Source organism: Centruroides vittatus, unplaced genomic scaffold, assembly GCF_030686945.1.
Source record: "Centruroides vittatus isolate TY-2023 unplaced genomic scaffold, ASM3068694v2 contig_1215, whole genome shotgun sequence".
NCBI lineage: Eukaryota > Metazoa > Arthropoda > Arachnida > Scorpiones > Buthidae > Centruroides > Centruroides vittatus.
Genome location: NW_027120777.1, coordinates 599,651 through 620,158, shown reverse-complemented (window position 1 = coordinate 620,158; position 20,508 = coordinate 599,651). Strand labels below are relative to the sequence as shown.

The 20,508-nt window shown below is 29.1% G+C and overlaps 1 protein-coding gene across 1 annotated transcript in view; it reads left to right on the top strand.

Annotated features, from left to right (window-relative positions):
• The window catches only part of LOC136986767 (zinc finger protein 26-like), a 30,092-nt gene extending 10,308 nt beyond the window's left edge, over positions 1 to 19,784 (top strand). Inside the window, exons 2-3 of the mRNA XM_067284369.1 lie at positions 14,965 to 17,990; positions 18,656 to 19,784. Coding sequence (XP_067140470.1) covers positions 14,982 to 17,990; positions 18,656 to 19,234 — 3,588 coding nt within the window. The 5' untranslated portion in view covers positions 14,965 to 14,981 and the 3' untranslated portion in view covers positions 19,235 to 19,784. The remainder of the gene's footprint in view (positions 1 to 14,964; positions 17,991 to 18,655) is intronic.
• Positions 19,785 to 20,508: the final 724 nt, after the last annotated feature.

Below are 20,508 nucleotides of genomic sequence, written 5' to 3'. Positions count from 1 at the left end.
TTAAAAACATTCCAATAAAGCATAACTATTTTCTAAATAATTTTTATGTTCATCTAACAAATTTATTTCTAAATATTTGAAAAACTTCAAATCTTACTATTACTGGTTAATTTAATGAAGCAAGGTACCTCTAACAATGAGTAAGGATGGAGAAATGCTAACATTTTCAGTCTAGTAGTCTATGCATGAGGAAGACCCATTAACTGGGTTGAAAACACTAGTTTTTCATCCACTGTTAAAGGTACATTGCTTTATTCTGAAGATGTTTACAATGAAATATATATTTTATTTCATTTAAAAAAAATAAAATATATTTTTTATTTTATTTTATATAAATACAATAATTATTTTTATTAATAAACAGCGAGATACATTATTAGTAAATGGTTTTCGCATTATTTTAAGACTTTGGTCAAATTTTTAATGTTTTTCTTTTTTTAATTTTCAACTACAGTATAACTCCAATTATCCGAGTCTAGATTAACTGAGGTTCCACGTTATCCAAGGCAAACTTTCAAATTCAAATAATTTATAAGTATTGAAATTAATGTTGCAACGAATAGTATATTTGGCCTCAGACCGAATACCGAATATTCAGCCAGGAGCATGGCCGAATAGGCGAATATTTGGTCAAACTATTCAGCTTGGTTAATTCACGTACGAAAATTGGCGCCCAAACTGCATTATGGCAAGGACCCTGCTCTCTATTTTCCTGTTGTCACTACGCTTCACCAATCTCATTAATTCTTGACAGTTGTAGTGGACAGATAGGAGCGTCATGGCAGTATGTGATAAGTGATGATATCAAATATGGATAACAATGAAATGACCTACATATGTAAATAACAGAAAAAGAACAGAGAAGGACTACAAGGTGAAAATGTGAAAATAAATATGAAATTGAGTTGATATCATAATTGAACAAGTCAAGGCAGTTTATTGGTGCGAAATTTGTGGCCGTCAATGCCAAATAATTGTTCTCATAGACTTCGGAAAGCTAAATGCTTGCAATGAAAGTTACTTAGCGTGCACAGGCAAAAGCCTGGGGCCATTCAGGCTACCAAGCTGTCTCAAATTTGTGAAATGATAGGACGTCACCAGGCTAGGAGTCATGTAATTGTAAAATGGAAAATCTACAATGGAAAAGTGACGAATTGAAAGTATTGTGCACGCACATTATGATGTATGCATAGGCATACATGGACTAGAGTGATAGAAGAAAGAGAGAGGGAAGAGCAAAAACGAGCACTTAAAAAGAAGGATAGGCAGGGTCAGACCCTCAGATGTGCGGCAATTCTCGAACGAATAGGTGTGTGTGTGGGCTGATCTTTGTAATTATAAATTGTGAATACATGTGACTAATATTATTTGGTTTTTTATTTTGTGCAAGTTATAAGTTATAAATAAATATAAACAAACAACACTAACCCGATAACATTAAATCTAAATACCAAAATGATTAATTTACTGTGTTTTTGTTATTTCTTACTCCTGTTTTTAGGTATTCGGTATTCGGCCGAATACCGAATAGTAACCGAATATTCGTTGCATAACTAATTGAAATGTAAAAGTTTTTAAACTGATGATGTAATTTTTTTTATTAAAATAACTAATTTTAATCTAAAATCTGTTCTTAAAATTCATGTTTTGAAATCAAAGGACTTTTCATGACAGACTAAGTTTTCTTTAAATCACTCTTGAATACATATATTATACAGGGAATGCAAAAGTAGGTATACAGTTGTTGTTATGGAAAAAAATGTACAGAAAGAAAATAGGAAGAAAAAACATTTATTTTCATGTACAAATTAAAATCACAAATAAGGAATATAAACTTATAAAAGATAATAAAAATAATAATGAACATCAAACATTTGTATTTCTTAGATTCTCAACTGTATACCTACTTTTGCACCCCCCCTGTATAATGTAAGAGATAATTAAATTTCTCTCTCTCATATTTAATTGAATACAAAGTATTCTAGAGTATATAAAGATACTTCATTTACACAAATTATTGGAATGATTTAGGATGTTTGTTATCACAAATGGAAATTTTTTTTATAACTTTTGCACTTTGGACGTTATGAAACAAAGTTTCAAACTAGATGATGTAGCTCTCTTAATTTTAATATTGTTCTTGACTCATATCAAAATAGTTTAAGTTTTAATTGTTCATAGAACTTAATACTGTCATGCAAGTATTATTTTTTGTGTGACAACTTTTAAGAATTGTAATATTTGTAATTATAAAATTATCAGAAACTAATGTCGTAATAAGATTTTAATGCTTAGAAATTATTTTTTGATGTAATTGATAAATTACAGCAATAGCATTTTTTTGTTAAGTTCAATAAGCAGAATGACAAGGAGGAGTGCCACTATGGGAAGAGCAAAATTGAGTATATTTTTACTTCTAATTATTTTGAAACTAAATTAAATAGTAAAATAGGTGAAATTGGGCTAATCTTTATTTAAAAAATGCTTCAAAATGATGCATGCAAATTACATTTTATACTTAAATTTACAAGTGCCTTAATGAATTGGAAGTAAGTAGCATATTCTGTATATATATATATATATATATATATACAGGGTGGGCCAGCGAACACGAAACGGCAGAGTGTTCGTGTTCGTCCAAGCAAAGCGCTCGGACAGGTCGATTTTATTCTCGAGGGGACATCTTTTGCAATAAAGTTTTTGCGATTCTGAATACAACAGACAACAAAAAATTTTAAAAACTCATTTATTTTGTATTAAGTAAACAAGCATTTATTTCGAAAAAAATGTTTGTTTAGTTAATATTCAGAATCGCAAAAACTTTATTGCAAAAGATGTCCCCTCGAGAGTAAAATCGACCTGTCCGAGCGCTTTGCTTGGACGAACACGAACACTCTGCCGTTTCGTTTTCGCTGGCCCACCCTGTATATATATAGATAGATGCTGCAGCATAACCATAAACCAGCTGTGATTTTTTTCCTTCAGATCATTAATGTTTGTCACCTGAATGTTTCATTATCTCTGATTAATTCCCAGAGAAAAAAAAATTGTGAAGTGTGATATCAGGCAATCTAAGTGGCCAAATAAGTGGTATCTCCATAGCCAATCCACATTTGGTAGTGTCTCATTTAGAGAATCAAAGAAAATCTTTTGTATTTAGAACTTAAAATGAATTTCTCTGTAAAATGGAAACCCAGTATTTCTATACCTCTTGGTTGACTTTTTATATTGGGTAAAAGTTGTAAAGATGATTATTGTTATTTTAGTGTCCTCTAATGAATTTATCTAACCATGATTTTAAAATGATTAAAAGAGCTCCCCTACTTACAAATATTCAACTTATGAACTTTTAGACTTACAAATAATTTGACTGTACATCTAAAATTTTAAATTTTATGCAGACTTTGAAGTTTTCTTGATGCTCTTGGTGTAGTGTTGAAGTCAGTCTTTAGCCAGTAATAAATAATTAATGTGGATTTATTTCTATTGTGTATCTTTTTTTCATTTTTGCATGAATTCTGACATTCCTTTGCCACCCTTATGGTGGCATTGAAGTTGGTAACGTTGGAGTAACGGTCTTTTTCATCATTGTTTGCAATTTTTATAAATTTTTACTATTATGCTTCAAAAATGCATCCAAAACATGTTAATCTAACAGTGAAGATAAATGCAAGAGGTGTCACACTATTACCATAAAAACTAAACTTGATGTTATAAAACTAAGTGCACTAGGTGAAAAAACTGTTTTGAAACACCTGCTTCTAAAAAGTAGCGAGCAGGTAAATGAGCATAATATATTCTAGTTAAGTACATTGAAGGATCAAACACTAACAATATGTGATTATTCTGTATACACGTGTACTTTTTAAGTTAGTTTTCGATTTACAAACATTTTGACTTATGACAAAATCTCAGGAACCTAACCTGTTTGTAAGTAAGGGACCACCTGTATATGACTTTGGAAATAAATTCCCTACTTAAAAACAAGTTAAAGAATAGAATATCATGTCAATATTTACAACAATTACAGTTATGCAACTGTTAAGTGTAAAACTGTGAAGATAGAAATGGTTAGGATTATGGACCTAGTTAAAAGAAAGAGGCATAAACCTCAGATCAGAAAATGACATTCACCATGTTGTTATTTTCTTATAGATTTAAATACATTACAGCAATTTCTTTGTTTTATGCAAGATGACATTGAAACTTTTCTTTTATAACACATCGATAAGCTTTAAAGGTGTGAGTTTTTGTGGTATTATAACACAACTATTTTCCCTCTTTATTTTTTCATAATCTGCATAAATAACTTCTTACATTCTGAAAATTATTTAAAATGTAATTTACACAACTTACATAAACTTATATATGTAGTCTATGTAACTATAAATTAGAGAATAACATGTAATTGAACGATACTGTATTTTTACTGCTTTTAATAAATTAGCAACGTAATCTGGCATCTTTCCAATTAACATTCAAACTAAAACTGGCTATACATATGTAGTAAATCTTAAATAAAGCTTAGTATTCTAGAAGTTCTTAAATCAAATTATGCATAGAAAAAAGTTTGAAAGAAGAATTAGATTTAGGATTTTTAATATTGAATGGTGTGACCTGAGGTAGATTAAATTCAGAAGGATGAGTAATTACATCACTTGTAACTGATTAACCACTTTTTTTAGCCATATGCTTAGTAATGTGCTCATACTTAATGGTATTTAGGTTATTTTAAAGTGTAAAGTTCAGTGTGTTTATCATATTTTAATTCATTTTGTTACTCCTACTCTAAAATGTCAAGAATTTTATTCTTTCTTAATAATTTAGTAGATGATTAAGAACCTAAAATTAGAAATTTTATTCTAACAAGAAGTATCCAAAGATAATTGGAATTATGTTGAACTATTTTTTTCCTTCTAATATTTTTTAATATTAGAAAGCATTGACTCTTCAAAATTTAGTTTTTATATAGTTTTCAGTAATAATTCCATAGATTATGTAACATGGGATAGACAAGGTGTAAACCACAAACCTAAATTCAAAAAGGAAGAAAATTTAGTTTATTGATTATGTAATACTATTATACAATAGTAGATCTGTAGAATTTTGTTGTAGATAGTTTAATAGAAATTTTAGTTTTGTAATTAGAGAGAGAATGTTTTAGTGATGATATAATTTCAGTAAAATCTAAAAAATTCATTTAAAAAGTTTGAAACTTGTATGAAACAGTAAAAAAAAAAAAAAAATACATTTTATTGTGATAACATAAAAACAAATCACAAACTATATGTAAAGCTTGAATTATTATAACACTAATCTACAATACCTTTCACAAGTTTCTAGTAGCCACCCAACATTGCAAAATCATAAGTGTGAACATTTTTGGCCCTGTTCCATGGCCAGCTACAGGCATTTCACCAAAGATTTGCATTGCAGTTGAACTTTTTTAAATGTTCTGGAAGTCTCTTCGAATTTGTTCACTGTTACCTATTTCAAATTTGCATTACAATTGTTATATTTTTAATTGTTCAGAAATTTTCATTTAAAATTCTTTCATTTGTCATCTGCTTACATCACTTAAACAGAAAGGTTGCAATGCAAATTTTTGGTGAAAATGCCTGAATCGGCCATTGAACGAGGCCAAAACATTTGCTGTTATGATTTTGCAGTGTCGGGTGGTTGCTGGAAAACATGAAAGGTACTGTAGATTAGTGATACAAACAAAAGTTAAGTACACTTTTTTTCTTTCACATTAGTAAGAATAAACATAATTTTTACACATTTTCAGTAAAAGTTTAAATCTGTTTAGTTTTCAAATCTGATATTCAATCTGATGATGAGATTGCAATTAAAATAGAGCAACTCTAAATTATATAGTGAGTGATATAACCATCATAAATAACATTACTATGCTTACTAGTAAATAGTAATTGATCCAGATGTATCCATAGAGAGAGGATAACTCAAAAATTAAAAATATTTGATTAATTAAGTACTTTTTATTACTTGCATGACAATTGTATTGCAGATGGCCAAATAAACTATATTTGCAATCATGAATGTTTTTAAAATACAGTTTGAAGTTCGAACAAATAAATTTTGAAGATTTTTGTGCTAATGAGGAGGGTTCAAGGCAGTGGTTCCCAACCTTTTCTAGGATGCGGAACACTTTTGTGAGCAATTTTCTTTAGCAGAACACTTAAGTTAATATGAAATACATAAGCTTGTCATCAGTTATTTTATTAGAATTGAGCAGTTATAATTCAAAATCTCTACTCATATTATTAATGCCAATTCTAAGACAGGAAAAAATATACCTAAATAACTTTAATGGGAAACTTGTGCCTGATGTTTTTTACATATTTCATTCAGTTTTTATCATTGCCTTTATCTTATTCGAAACAGTAGTACACTCCATAAGTACGAGTCGTACATATATATTTAAGTTTATGAAAATTTTATGATTTTAATTTTTTGATATTCGGCGGCTCGAATACGATTGTACACTTTTTTGATTCGCGACTAAATCTGCGGAACACTTGAGAGATGCTTACGGAACACCAGTGTTCCGCGGAACACTGGTTGGGAACCACTGGTTTAAGGTATTGTAGCCCTCTTGTATCTACCACTACTACTAAATATATTGTATAAGCTCTTTCTCCTGACGTAGACTCAAAAATGTTAGTGAGGTTGGGTGTCCAGCACCTGGTAATCCAGAATATCAAATAATTTGGCATACTTATGAAGCTCTTAGCTGAAACTGGTTTTTGAACTGTTTGGAATGCTAATTCATCAAAAACAGAAGGGGGTCTTGTAATCTAGCATTTCTTATAATTCCACATTATATTGGTCTTATGCATGCTTGATTAGAGGACTTTTATTATATACTAAACTCTATTACACACTCGTTTCAGATGACAAATTATTTGAACAGTGTTATTAAATTTAAAATAGCTTTTCATAGTAAATGAATCAAATTCTATAAATTAAATTGAATAATTATTATTTCAGAAAAATTCATAAATTATAGTAAAAATAATCAAAATTACAAAAAATAATTCCCATTTTAAACACTAACTTAACATCAAGAATAAATTAAAATTTCTAACTTTGTTATTGATATATCAATGTAATTTTTATGTAGTTTAATATATTTGAACTTTTTGACATTAATCATTAAAATGTCATAATTTTTAAACATTATTTCATCTGAAAAATGATTACAGTTTTATAATCTGTCAAACATGTAATAAATAGCAAGTCTTGATGTTGTATAAGAAAATAAGTAAATACTATTAGTTTATTTTTGCTGTAACTTGCTTCTTCTTTTAGTTAATTACTTCCATGTTTGGAAAAACAATATTCCAAAAACATTCAAAACTGTAGAATATCATTTAAGATTATAATATTTTCCCTAATTTTTTCTGAAATATATTGCTTTAATTTACTTTCAACATTTAATAACATAATTGTTGCTTTATTCTTTGATATTGTTTCATATGCTGGATACATTTTAATTTTAACAACATAAAAATATATTATCAAAGTTCATTTGATTCATATAATTTCAAGAAATTATGTTTAAATATAATCTAATAGAAGTTCAAAATTCAAGTTATAGTAGAAGGCAGCAGTTAATTTAAAAAGATGCCAATGAAGTTGATATGAAAAGTATGTTTTTTTTCTGTTTTTAAAATTTTTATTTAAGTAAACTAGTATAAACATTTTAAAAATACGATAAAAAATTCTAGTATGACGCGAAATAGATTAGGCACTGCTGGGGCTTGAAGATTTTAATCCTCTAACTACACTTGCATCAGACATTTTTGTTAAAGTTTAAGTACATTTTTATAAAATTCTAGTTTATTGAATTTTTTTAATCAAAAATATGATAAAGAACCAATTTCAGAATTTTTTACTATTAAATAAATTTGAAGTTCAAAAAAGACAAGTTTAAATGTGGCGTACCTGTAATATTCTAGGAATTTTATATAACTTTGTAAGAGCTAGCATTGAATTTAACAGTTTATGGAAACAATTCATTACTATATTACTATATAGATTTGAATTGCAAAATATTAATGAAACAAAAATTCAAAAAAAATAATATTGGCTTAGAATTGGCATACTTTTAATTTGTCTATCAGTTTCAAAAAAATAGTTATCAAATTTCTATCATGATAAATTTTGTCTTATAAAGCATCAAATATCTATTATATTATCAAGAAACAATTTTTTCATTATTCTGTTTTCTATTCTGTCTAGCAATGTTAATAATGTAAATAAAACAAAACATATTGGAATAAAAACTTTCAGGTTGTAAAAACTTCAAGTCGAAACCAAGTTTTGAGAAAAGTAGACTAGCTGTCTACTTTATTTGAAACTTGACATTGTTTCAAGTGACCTTGAATTCAAATAATTTCCAGTTGCCTGAATCAAGCAACTTGAACATTGACAAAAGCTAATGTACTTTAACAACTGTTCGAATGACACACATTTGTTGATACACTAATAACTGATGCAATGTGAAATCATATCAGTTTAATAATCATAAATGCTCCAATTTATAAATGCTATCTTGATTTTATTGCAGTTACATATTGTATAAGTAAATGTATGAATCAGTGAGAATAATTTGGAGTAAGTTGTTATATAAACTGTGATAATGTATTGAAAACATAACATTAGTGTCAATATTTTTACAGGTTTGATTTTTAATAAATACTAAAAAAAAAGAAATTTAATAAAATTTATTCAGCCACTTTTTAATCTTTATTGGCAATACTTTCAAAATTTTTAATATTAGAAAGAATGAATAGTGTATATTTTTCTAAACTAAATTTTTCTTTTAATGTTTATTTAAAAATATTATGTACTACATAGTCTGTAAAACTTGGCACCATTATTGAAAATACCTGTTAACACTGCTTATTAAGAAACATTGAGAGGAACATCTGATGAAGATTCTTGAACAAATTTTCATTTATTGCTTCTCTAAGTCAAAAGTCTGAGTTTAAATATTATCAACAGTAACAATGTGATGGCACTTAATGAAGTATGGAAGCCAGTTTTAGACTGAATTGACTGTAAATTTCCTAAGTCTCTAGCATAAGCAATAAGTGATTAATACACACTTATTTACATTCAATATGATTTATTGCATTTTTGGAAATAAGGTTCTTCATATGTTATGTTCGTTCCTTCTAATTTGAAAAATGTTGCTCTCTTTAGTGCTTGTTCTATTCAACATTCATTCTAAAACTTTTAACATAGTCTACCAAAAATCTTTGATTTAAATTTAAGAACTGGGAAACTTTTAATACAACAGTTAATGGAAACTGTATAAATAAGGACAGTGAGGTAATATCTCTAAGGCATGGCAATCATTGGTAGACAACCCTCTGAAGGAAAACAATACTACAGCAATGAAAAATGTGCACTTGATTCCTGTTCATTGTTTGTTAAATTAAAAATTGATAAAAATTAGGATTATATTTCAGGTAAAAATTTCTATTATATGTAGAAATTTTCACCGTAGATGAATATGTATAATTTTTTAAAATCCTGTAATTGCTTAAATGCTGTGACATAGAAAAATAATCTCAAAAACATTTTAAATTTGGAATGGTCAGTTTGTGTTTACATTTGTTCTGTGTAAGCATGACACAGTCCTCTGATGAAGACCAAAAAACGTTTGCTATTGTGAAAATTAAAAGACATTTTCCTGCTAGAAGGATGTTTAAAATTCATTGCACGTTATTGGATAAAATTAAAACAATAAATATATAAAATTGTCCTTGTCTTTGTAGTAAGTTTTTCCTAACATTGTTTAACTTGGATATTTCCAAATTATTGTTTAAAACTATACATTATTTTTTGAATAGGCCTATGTCTAAATATTTATATTATAATAAAAGTTCATTAAATTATTTAATTAATTTAATATTAATTTTTAACCTTTATTGCTTTTGTCCAACATTTATAAAAAAAAATTTGATGATAAATGATGATGATTATTATTTTTTAATTAAATTAAATTAATAGATGGGCCACCTGCAAAACTGGCTGTTTTGATTCTCATCAGTATTTATAGTAGAATTCTGCAACATTCATGAATTTTCTTGAGAATCTTTAACCTTCAGTTTGTCTTTGTATTCATAAAAAATATTTAAAAAAATAAAAACCAACATTTTCTAGGAGCTGAAAATCATTTACACTGAAATTTTTTTGGATGTAACTTTCATCATCAATGATGATGATAAATTTTTTGATTAATTTTAAAGTTGTATGATATTTGAATATAAATTCTGAACTTTTGAAAAACAAGATTAATAATGTATAGTTTTATAAGCACATTTATATGATATTCTATAACTTGATAGAGACCATAAATGTTAAAATTATTTTTTCCTAGCCTCAATATGTAAAATATATGATAGCTCCTTTTTAACGATTTATATAGTCTTACTTTTGTATATGTATTTAGATAATTTAAAGTTGATGTGTATACCACTATTGATTTATTTTGTACTGTAATTTTGTGTGAATCATTGTGGCAGTATATAATCGACACTGGCATATATCCAACAGAAAATTGTTAAAACAAAGAAAATTTTTGCATAACTTGTATTGCTTAGCTTCTAAACAGAACCTTCTAAATTGTTTTATGATAGTTATTATATACAGGAGGAAAATTATTGGAAATTTATCAGGTTTTCAAATAGGAATGCATAATGAAGCATAAATTGATGCATCACAGAAAATGAATTTGAGAGAAAAAAGTGTATACATATACATATATCTTTGATGGTTTTGGGAAAAATTATGATGACAAATGAATGTTAGTAGTATGAAAAGGTTTTTCATGTTTTCTAAATATGCTCTTGCTAACTTTAAACAAAACAAAAGCTGTTTGAGTTAAAATTGGCAGATACTTGCATCACTACATAGGTTACACCTGCTTTTAAATTGACTTTTAAAAACGCAACCTATGGTTATCCATACACAGTTATAATATACTTAGTTACACAGTTATAATATACACAGTTAGTATATGTTTTTAGAAATAATAATCTTTTGAAATTTTTTTTCTACCATTTCATTAATTCCATTTTATTTTAAAACAGAAGAATCTTCCAATTTTTGTGTGAGATCATATATAACTTCCTGTTTGAGAAAAATTAATTATTTCTTTAAAAAAACAATACATAGCTTTTGTAATTCCTTTTATCTTGTTAAACAATAAAATACCACAACTCATAAAAAAGTAAAGGAGATTAACTGTACATTTCTTATCCTGGTATTTCAAAACACTGCCTTCAGGCAAGGGAGATGGTTCCACAGTCTTTATAATTTATTGATGTGCCTTTGAGTGTCAACTTATAAATCTCTACTTCTTCTAGTGACCTAGTTGATAGATGTTCTGTATCAGTCTAATAATCTTTGTTTCCTTTATGTTTATATCCTCAGATTGTTCCAATGTATAGACTACCAAAGCCGTGATGCATTGCCTTCTTTTTATTTGTCTTCTTTTATTGTGGAGTCATGCTTCTTGAACCTGTCTTTCAGGGAGCAGACTGTGACCCCAACACTCTCTGAAAGAGAAGTTCCTTTATGCTCTGTGGATATGAGCAGAATGGAAGCCGCAATTAGACTAATACAGAACATCCATCAGCTGAGATCACTTGAACTAGAGATATATAACTTGATCCTCAAAGGCACATCAATAAATTATTAGGACTGTGGACCACTCTCTCTTGCTTGGAGGTTTTGTTTTGAAATATCAGGATATGAAATGGAGTGGAAGAGATTAACTATATACTTTGAGTTCGGATATTGTCTTATGTATCATTTGTTTTATTTTGTTAAACTACATAAATGTATTTTACACAATGTACAATCATTAAGATCATAGATATATACCAAGTTTTGTAAGAACAATCTGATGAATTTCAAACGATAGCCTAACAATGTGTTTGAACATTTAAATTTTAATCTGAATTTTGGTGTTCTGTAATTCAGTTTTGCTAGTTTGGAATTTTATTGTTGTTCTAAACTGAAGATGGCTAGTAAAGAGGGCTGAAAATGTTCACATGAAATACGTGGTAGATGCCAAAAGTTTACAACTTAACTATATTTTAGACATGTTAGGAATAAAATGATGATAGTATCAGATAGTGCAATCTGTATTTGGACTTTTTAATTCTAAAGCTGAAACTATTTTCTAAATACTAAAATTCACACCTTCCTCTCACTTTCCAGCATTCACTGATTAAAAATGAATGTTTTCGGCTACCTGCAGTGGCCTTAGACATTCAATATAGAATCTGCTTAACACAAGCACAGGCCACTGAAGGTAGCCGAAAATGTTCGTTTTTAATCAGTGAATGCTGGAAAATGAGAGGAAAGTGTAAATTTTGGTTTTTATCTGTATTTGGACTAATAAAACAGTTTTTTTGCCAATTTGCATACGTTACTTGGAAACGTTCATTTTAGTTAGACTTGTTGCATTAATTTGCATCATGTTGAAAGTTGTACAGAGCTGTCATTAAATTTCTTACTAAGAAGGTCTTACTTAAGTGTTATTAAACAGCACTTAGATGATGTGTATGGCATAGCTTCCCCTTTGTTTTTCACCTTAAATGAAATGTTTAGCCCATATCTTTAAGCCAAGAGGGCATTGAAGATGAACCTTGTGAGGGCCAGCCAATGGAAATTCTGCAAGTAGAGAATGTCTTCCTTGTTGAGCAAGAGGTGCTGCAAGACAGGCATTTGAAAGTGAAGGAAGTCTAAGCAAGGTTGGGACTTTCAGACACCACTATACATTGCATTCTTCATAAGCACAACACTTTCATATGAATAAATTCAGTGCAAAGTGGGTGCCCTGACTTCTGTCTGCAGTTCAAAAGCAACAGTGTGTTACTTGCTGTCGGATACCTTTTGGACCTTTGCCATAGTAACCAGAAGAAAATCCTGGATTCCATCATCACAGGGGATGAAACTATGATTATATATTATAATCTTTTATCAAAAAAGAGAATCAATAGAATGGCGTAAGCCAGATGAAAAGTGCCCAAGAAAGGCAAAGATGACTCAGTCGTCAAAGAAGAACATGGCAATGATTTTTTGGGATTTGGTAGAAATCCTATGATCAACTTCAAGGAAAAAACACAACAGTGAATGAGGAATACTATACTTGTCTGCTGCACAAACTGCATGATGCCATCAAGGAAAAAAGGCACAAAAAACTGTGTAAGGGTATTTACCTCTTGCAGGACAATGTGCCAGTGCACATGGTTGCCATTGCCCATGGTTGCCATTGCCAAGGCTGCTAGGGAGGACTGTGGGTTGAGGGGCTTGACCATCCACCCTACAGCCTGGAGCTGGTACCTAATGATTAAGGTGAGGTTGCCAAACTGTTTGACTGATGTCAGAATGTCCGAGTGTGAGTGGGAGCATTTTGCACAGAGTCAGACTCCACTGTTACAAATAGTTATCTGGTTTATTATAACCAAAAGAATAAGCTTACAGCTACAACAGTTGACAATAGGCAAAGTCTGGTCTTCTAATTTGTTTCTTCCCTCAAAGGGTTAATCCCACTGGAACTATTCTTTTGGATCCCTTTCGGTAGGTTGCAGACCCATGGGCGTTGTAAGGAGAAAGTCACGAGGTCGAGGTGCAATCCAGTTCAATACCGAGATGCAGAGGCGATTTCTTTTTCAGCGTATAGTGCCATGCAATAGGAAGATGGGGAGAAGCTCCCCGTGTCCTTGAAAATGCTCGTTTTATTAGTTTTTTTTTTGTATCCTAGACCAAACATTCTGATAAGTCAATGCCGACGCACCTCTGTTCTCCAATTGGTCCCCTTTCGTTACGAAACGTAACAAGATAGGAACCCAGGTCGTGGGAAGAGTTAACACTGACTGACAATTCAATCCCTATCGAAGATGTTTGATCTTAGGACTTACATTCATCTATTGTTTTAACCTGAGACTCTCTTTTCTAACAATTCCATCAAGCATGACCTTACATGGGCATAAAGTTTATACCCTTTTCTTAAATGGCTTTATAAAAAAAATTTTCTACAAAAAAGTTTTGTTTTTTTTATTATTTTTTTATTTTTAGTGTGGTTCCAGCCCACTTCTGGAGCCCCACATTATTATGTTTACAAAACTCAAAAAAGACCTTTGAGGGAGAAAATTTAAAAGTGATGAAGAGGTGCAGGAGGTAGTTTATGAGCATTTTGCAGACAAAAGTGCATAATATTTTTTCCAGGATATTGAAATGCTAATTTAAAGATGTAATACTGTGTTGAACTGTAAAGAGACTACAGTAGAGCATCGTTTATCCGAGTCAATTGGGGACTGGAATTGTTCGGATAACCGATTATGTACGAAAAAATATATTAACCTATTTGATGTTGAAATTTTTCTCTGTTGCGTGTCGCTTTGCGTTGAATTTTCGTCTATTTTAAACCTAGCGAAAATTTTTATAATAATAATCGAGGCTGTTGTATCGTTAAAAATTTTCTTTATTTTGTACAAAATAAATATATTGAAAAATATAAAAACAAAAAAAATTATACTTTAGAAATTAATCTAGTATCAAAAACGTTCGATTCAGCACGACACAGTCCGACTGGAAAGCTTTCCGTTAACCGGCTTTCAGATAAACGACGCTCTACTGTATATTGAAAAATGACATCATTGTTTTAAACCTATAACATCTAAAATATAAGCGAGAAACTTTTGACGCCTACCTCGTAATTTATAGCAACTGAAAGAATTAAAGTTAGAGACAAATTTTAGTAAACAGCCACTATCTTTCTTTTTTATCTAAAATTGTATATTATATATTTATCCTTTTTTGTCTTAAAGTAATTTTTCAATTATTTTATTAATACAGTATCAAAATTTACTGATCAGTTATATATATTTTCTTACTATAATCATTTTATGCTTACAGGTTTCTATTCAATTTCAATGGAAGCAGATCCTGAAAAAGCTGCTAACAGATGCCATGTTTGTGGAAACTGTTGGAAAATGTTTAACAATCCACAAGAATTACAGGAACATTGCCTTCAGTGCTTTCAAGGAGGAAGAATTAAAACTAAAGCAATTCAAGATAAAGAAAATGCATTAAATGACAAAGATTGTGATGTTTCTTCTAATGTTATGGACAATAATTATAATCAGTATGTTAATGAAACTTTTATGAATTTAAATGATTCATCTTTGTTGACAGAAGATTATTATTCATTATTTACCAACCAGAGTGAGGATTCTTCTTATCAGTGTAAGATATGTTGGAAGGTTTTTACAAATTATGGAAGTTACAGACGTCATTTGCGAATGCATATTACAGGAAAAAGTCATATTTGTGGGGAATGTGGTAAACGTTATTTTCGTCGATATCTCTTAATCCAACATGCTGAGAAGGCTCATGGTAGTACTAGACAAAGTATTAGGTTGTGTCATTGTGGGATGTGGTTTAAAGATACGGAAACTTTAAAACAACATAATCAAAAGGCTCATAATAAAGAACCGCTTCAAGCTTGTGGTTTACCGCTGCAAAGATTAAGATATTCTCAAAAGAGAAAAAATGATTTGTATACTATTGTTCCTGAAGAGAAACCTAATCAATATAAAAGTTTATTTGGAGAAGAAAGTAATATAAATAGACAAACAAACCAAGAAATCCCATACAATCAACCAGTTTATCAAAATCAAGTGAAGAAAAATCCTTCTCAAGAAAACGAAAATAATAATTCGGTAGTTTGGCTTTGTACAATATGTTCTCAACCGTTAAAAAATCGGGAAGAAGTATTAGCTCATCGACAAGTATGTTATCCCATGTCAAATAATAATCTTCCAAGAAAGAGGCAAAATACAAATAATTTATTAAATAACGATAATAAGATACAAATATTAGAATCTGATTCAATTGTTGTTGGTAATCAAGAATTACCTTGCGATCTTTCAGTCAAAGAAAGTATTCCAAAATTAACTATTAAAAGAACACCAAAAAGAGGTATTTTTGTTTGTGAAACATGTCAGAAGACATTTATCAATCATAGCAGTTATCTTCGACATAGAAGAATGCACTTAGGTATGAAACCGAGCATGTGTGAATACTGTTGTATGAGTTTTTTTCGGTCAGAATCACTTAATACACACATAAAGAATCATCATTTAACTTCGGAATATATCTGTTTTGAATGTGGCCACAGAGCAAGTGATGCTTTTTCTCTTAGAGAGCATTTTCAGATTCATGAGGGAAAAGAGACAATTTTAGAGCAAACAGATCAAACAGAAAATACTATTAAAGATTTAAATACATCAAAAACAGATTTCAGTCCTTTGGAAGAATCAACAAAATCCATCACTAAAAATGAATATATTTCTGAAACAAATGAGGATAAAGTTGCTGGTTATTGTAAAATATGTCAGAAAAATTTTTATAAATTAAATAATTATAATCGTCACATGAAATTACATAAAAATAGCTTCCATGCTACTCAATGGTTTACCTGTACATTATGTGGAAAAGTGTCCTTGTCGCATAAAGATCATCAGGATCATTTAAAAGTACATTCTTCAACATACACTTGTTCAAAATGTTCAGTTTGTTTCCAGGATGAAGAAAAATTGAACATTCACACAAAAGAATGTATGAAAGGTTGGACTGAATCGGAATTTCCTAAAGAAAATGAAGCAACAAATGGAAATGAAAATGAAAATGCAGATGATGATGATAATCCAAAAGTAATAAATAATAAGGAAAATGAAACGTTTAACAGAGAATCTGAAATTTGTAATGACGATGAAAATAGTAAAATAATTTCTGAAGAAATTATGCCACCAACAGATGCAACAGATAAAAGATCCAAATCATTTTTCTGTAAGATTTGTGTGAGAAAATTTACAAATCAAGGCAGTTTTAGAAGACATGTTAGAATGCATAAAGGAAACTGGATACATTCATGCAAATACTGTGGAAAATATTTCTTTCGAAAGGATCACCTTCAGCATCACGAATCTTCACGTCATTTTGGAATGGAATCAAATGGTGATATATTTTGTTGTTATTACTGTAGTGTGTGTTATCCAGATCCATATTCATTAAAAGAACATGTGATATCTTCTCACAAAGTACCAGGCTCTCATTATGTTCAGTCTTCAGATAAAACATCAAGTACATCTAATGAAAAAATTAAAACGAATGAAGGTTCTGATGTTTCGTGTAACTCTGAATTAGAACTGGAAGCCGACGATAGTAAAAGTATCGATATCATATATCCATTAGATTATAGTAATAAAGCCAGTATAACATCAAGAAGTGTTAATGGTACTGCAAAAGCATATGAATCTAATTATCAAGAAAGTGGAGGTTACGGATGCATTAAATGCTCTTTAGTCTTTCAGAGTATGACAGAAATGGCAGTACATCTTAAAGATACTCATGGTCTTCACAGACCTGAGATGAACAATTTAGATTGTTCAATAGAAGAAAAAGACACCTTAAGAAGAAGTCAAGGATCATACAAACAGTGCTCACGCTGTCATCGACAATTTAGTACTCATAATAGTTTATTGAGTCACTTATGTACTAAAACATCTGTGTTAACAAACAGTTCTGAAAGTAAATCTAGTCGAAAGTATGTATGTAATTTGTGCCTAAAAGAATACAATGAAGCAAAAATGTTAGAAGCACATAAACAGTTAGCACATGTAGTCATGGATATGTATGAATGTTCAGTTTGTCATCATAAAGGGTCACAAGAAATTGTACATATTCATATGTTATCCCATATGCAGAAGTGTGGAACTTTTGTATCAACAATTGAAACCTATCCACAAGATCAAGAAGAACAAATTTTAGCTCAAACAAAAGCTAAAATAAATTGTAAAGCAAATTATAATTCTTCTCAAAATAATGAATTTTCTTTATCAAGCCATCGAATGATGGATTCAGATTTTTCAAAGACAGAGGTGAGATATTTAAATTTTGTCATTTGTTCTTTTAGTTTATTTTCAAGAATATCTATTTATCTATACTTTAATAAAGGTGCTTTAAAAACTTTTTATACTCAGATCTTTCACACATCTAAAAGACTTCATAAGGATTTAGTGATATCTAAAGATTAAGATCTTCCATATTCATTTTAATCATTCATTAATAATAATTTAAATCATCTATTTAGATTAAACTAAATAAGAATTAACCATTACTAAAATTTATTAAATTACATTTACTTCCAGCTAATTAACTTTGCTAATATTAATAATTAGACAAATTAGGTATTACGGATACATATGTTGCCATCTGTTGTAAGCAGTGATGATTAATTATTATTTAAACTAATTAATTTAGAAACTGAGTGAATTGCAGGAATCAAATCTGTAACACTTGCAATTTGGTTAAAATGTTAGATGATATTTCAATGACACTACTGCTATGTTAACTTGTTTCTATAATTAAATGCTGCTTTAAATTGTGGATACTGAATTAAAAATCAAATTTTTCATACTTGTACAATGCATTACCATAGTCAAAGACAGAAATTTGTTTTTTTAGAAACTAAGTCTTAATCATTTTTAAATTTTATCAATTTTAAATTATATATTGAAGTATTAATAACTGTAATCATTTCTAGGTTGAAAAGAATGTCTTCCATACACAGGAAATAGTTCCATTTGTTGGTGATGCTGGTCAAAATTTCCAGTTTAATAGTTGGAATGCAAGAAATGATTATAGTTTACAGCAAAGAGATTTGCCAGTTTGGACAAATGAACAAAATACAAATTCTATTCCAGTTTCCCAATATCCTAGTTCAGAAGTCGAGGAAATTACAGTCGAGCCAGCACTCGACATTTTAACTATCGCTGCCAGTGACAATGCCGATTCAGAAAAGCTTTCCGTTAGCGACGTAGCGGAAGTCGAAAACGAACAATTGACTTTACTGAATGACGATAATTGCGAATCATTGCCTTCTAGTAAACCAAAGAGGCCACGTGCAATTGTATTATTCCAGAGAGGAAAAAAAATATACAAGTGTGAAGAATGTGAACGTGTTTTCATTAATTATAGTAGCTGTAAAAGACATCGCCGTCAGCATACAGGTGTATGGAAACATGGGTGTACTATATGTGGAAGAGTTTTCTTTCGAAAAGACCAATGTGACAAACATGTAAAATCACATAGTATTGTGAAAGATATGGCAACAGAATATTAGGTTAAATTTTTTAAACACTATGTCTTTTTAACTATAATGTGCTATGATTTGATTTCTGTCAAAATATTTCTAATTGAAAAATCATTTAAGATGATATAGTTTCAGAGGTATGAAACTTTATACTGTTAAATATTGGGTGTTTATATTAATTTCCATATTTATAGTTATTAGAACTTCATAAAGTTTTAATTGTTATTTCATTGACCATTATAATTATTAAAAATTTATTTATAATTCAGTTGAATATTGTACATTTAAGATTAACACGTGTTTAATATTTTGTCCGTAGACATTCCATAATTAGTGATAGAATGTTAAAAAAAAATGAAGTATATCATTCATAATGTTATATTTTAACAAGTCATATCAAAATATTTTCAGGTTTTTATTTGCTTATTAAGAAAAGTGTTTAATTGTATTGTATTTATTTGCATAATGATTGAGTTTAAGTTTTTGTCTTTGGTTTATAAAGACAAAGATGATATTTTTTATTTCATGATTATAAGAAATATGAAGTAAAGTTTTAAAAATCATTTACACGAGTCATCTTAAGGAGGTGGCAACTAAGTTGCATTTAAATTGATGCATTATATTAGAACTACATAGAACATAATTAACGTAGTTATTTTCAAAGTGATAAATTGGAAAAACTTCAGTATTTATTTGTGGAATAAATCACGATAAAATTTTATCTCAGATCGACATTTACGTCATTAAATATTGATTTCAGTAGTTTGTCTTTGTATTGAAGGATTAATACTTTTGTGTTGTAAGTTAATAATCTCGGTCCAGATTTTGTAACTTTGTTGCTAATTTGACTGAGAAGTTTCAAACAGTTCCTATTTAAAATACCTGTACTATGGAAAGGACTTTGATAAATATTTTCCATATTTTTTATACCAAAGAATTTGATTTTTTTAAATAATCTTGAATTCATGTTAATATATTAATGTAAATTTTATTGGAAATTTTAATTAGCATTAAATAAATATTTAAAATTTTTAAATATGTTAATAAGTTAAATTTTGTTTAGTATTCTCAAATTATGCTAAATTTATTTTTAATAGCCTATTTATATCGATATTTTACATTTTATATTAATTTTTGTACCTGTGTATTTTTATAGTTTTTGTGTAATTTGAAGACTGCAACTTACGACAGTAAATATTAATCCTTCTATTAAACTCCTCCAGAAACAAAGGTTTATAATCCTTCTTATTTAATTAAAAAGAATACAGATGCTAAAATTAAATTATTATTTATAAATATGATAT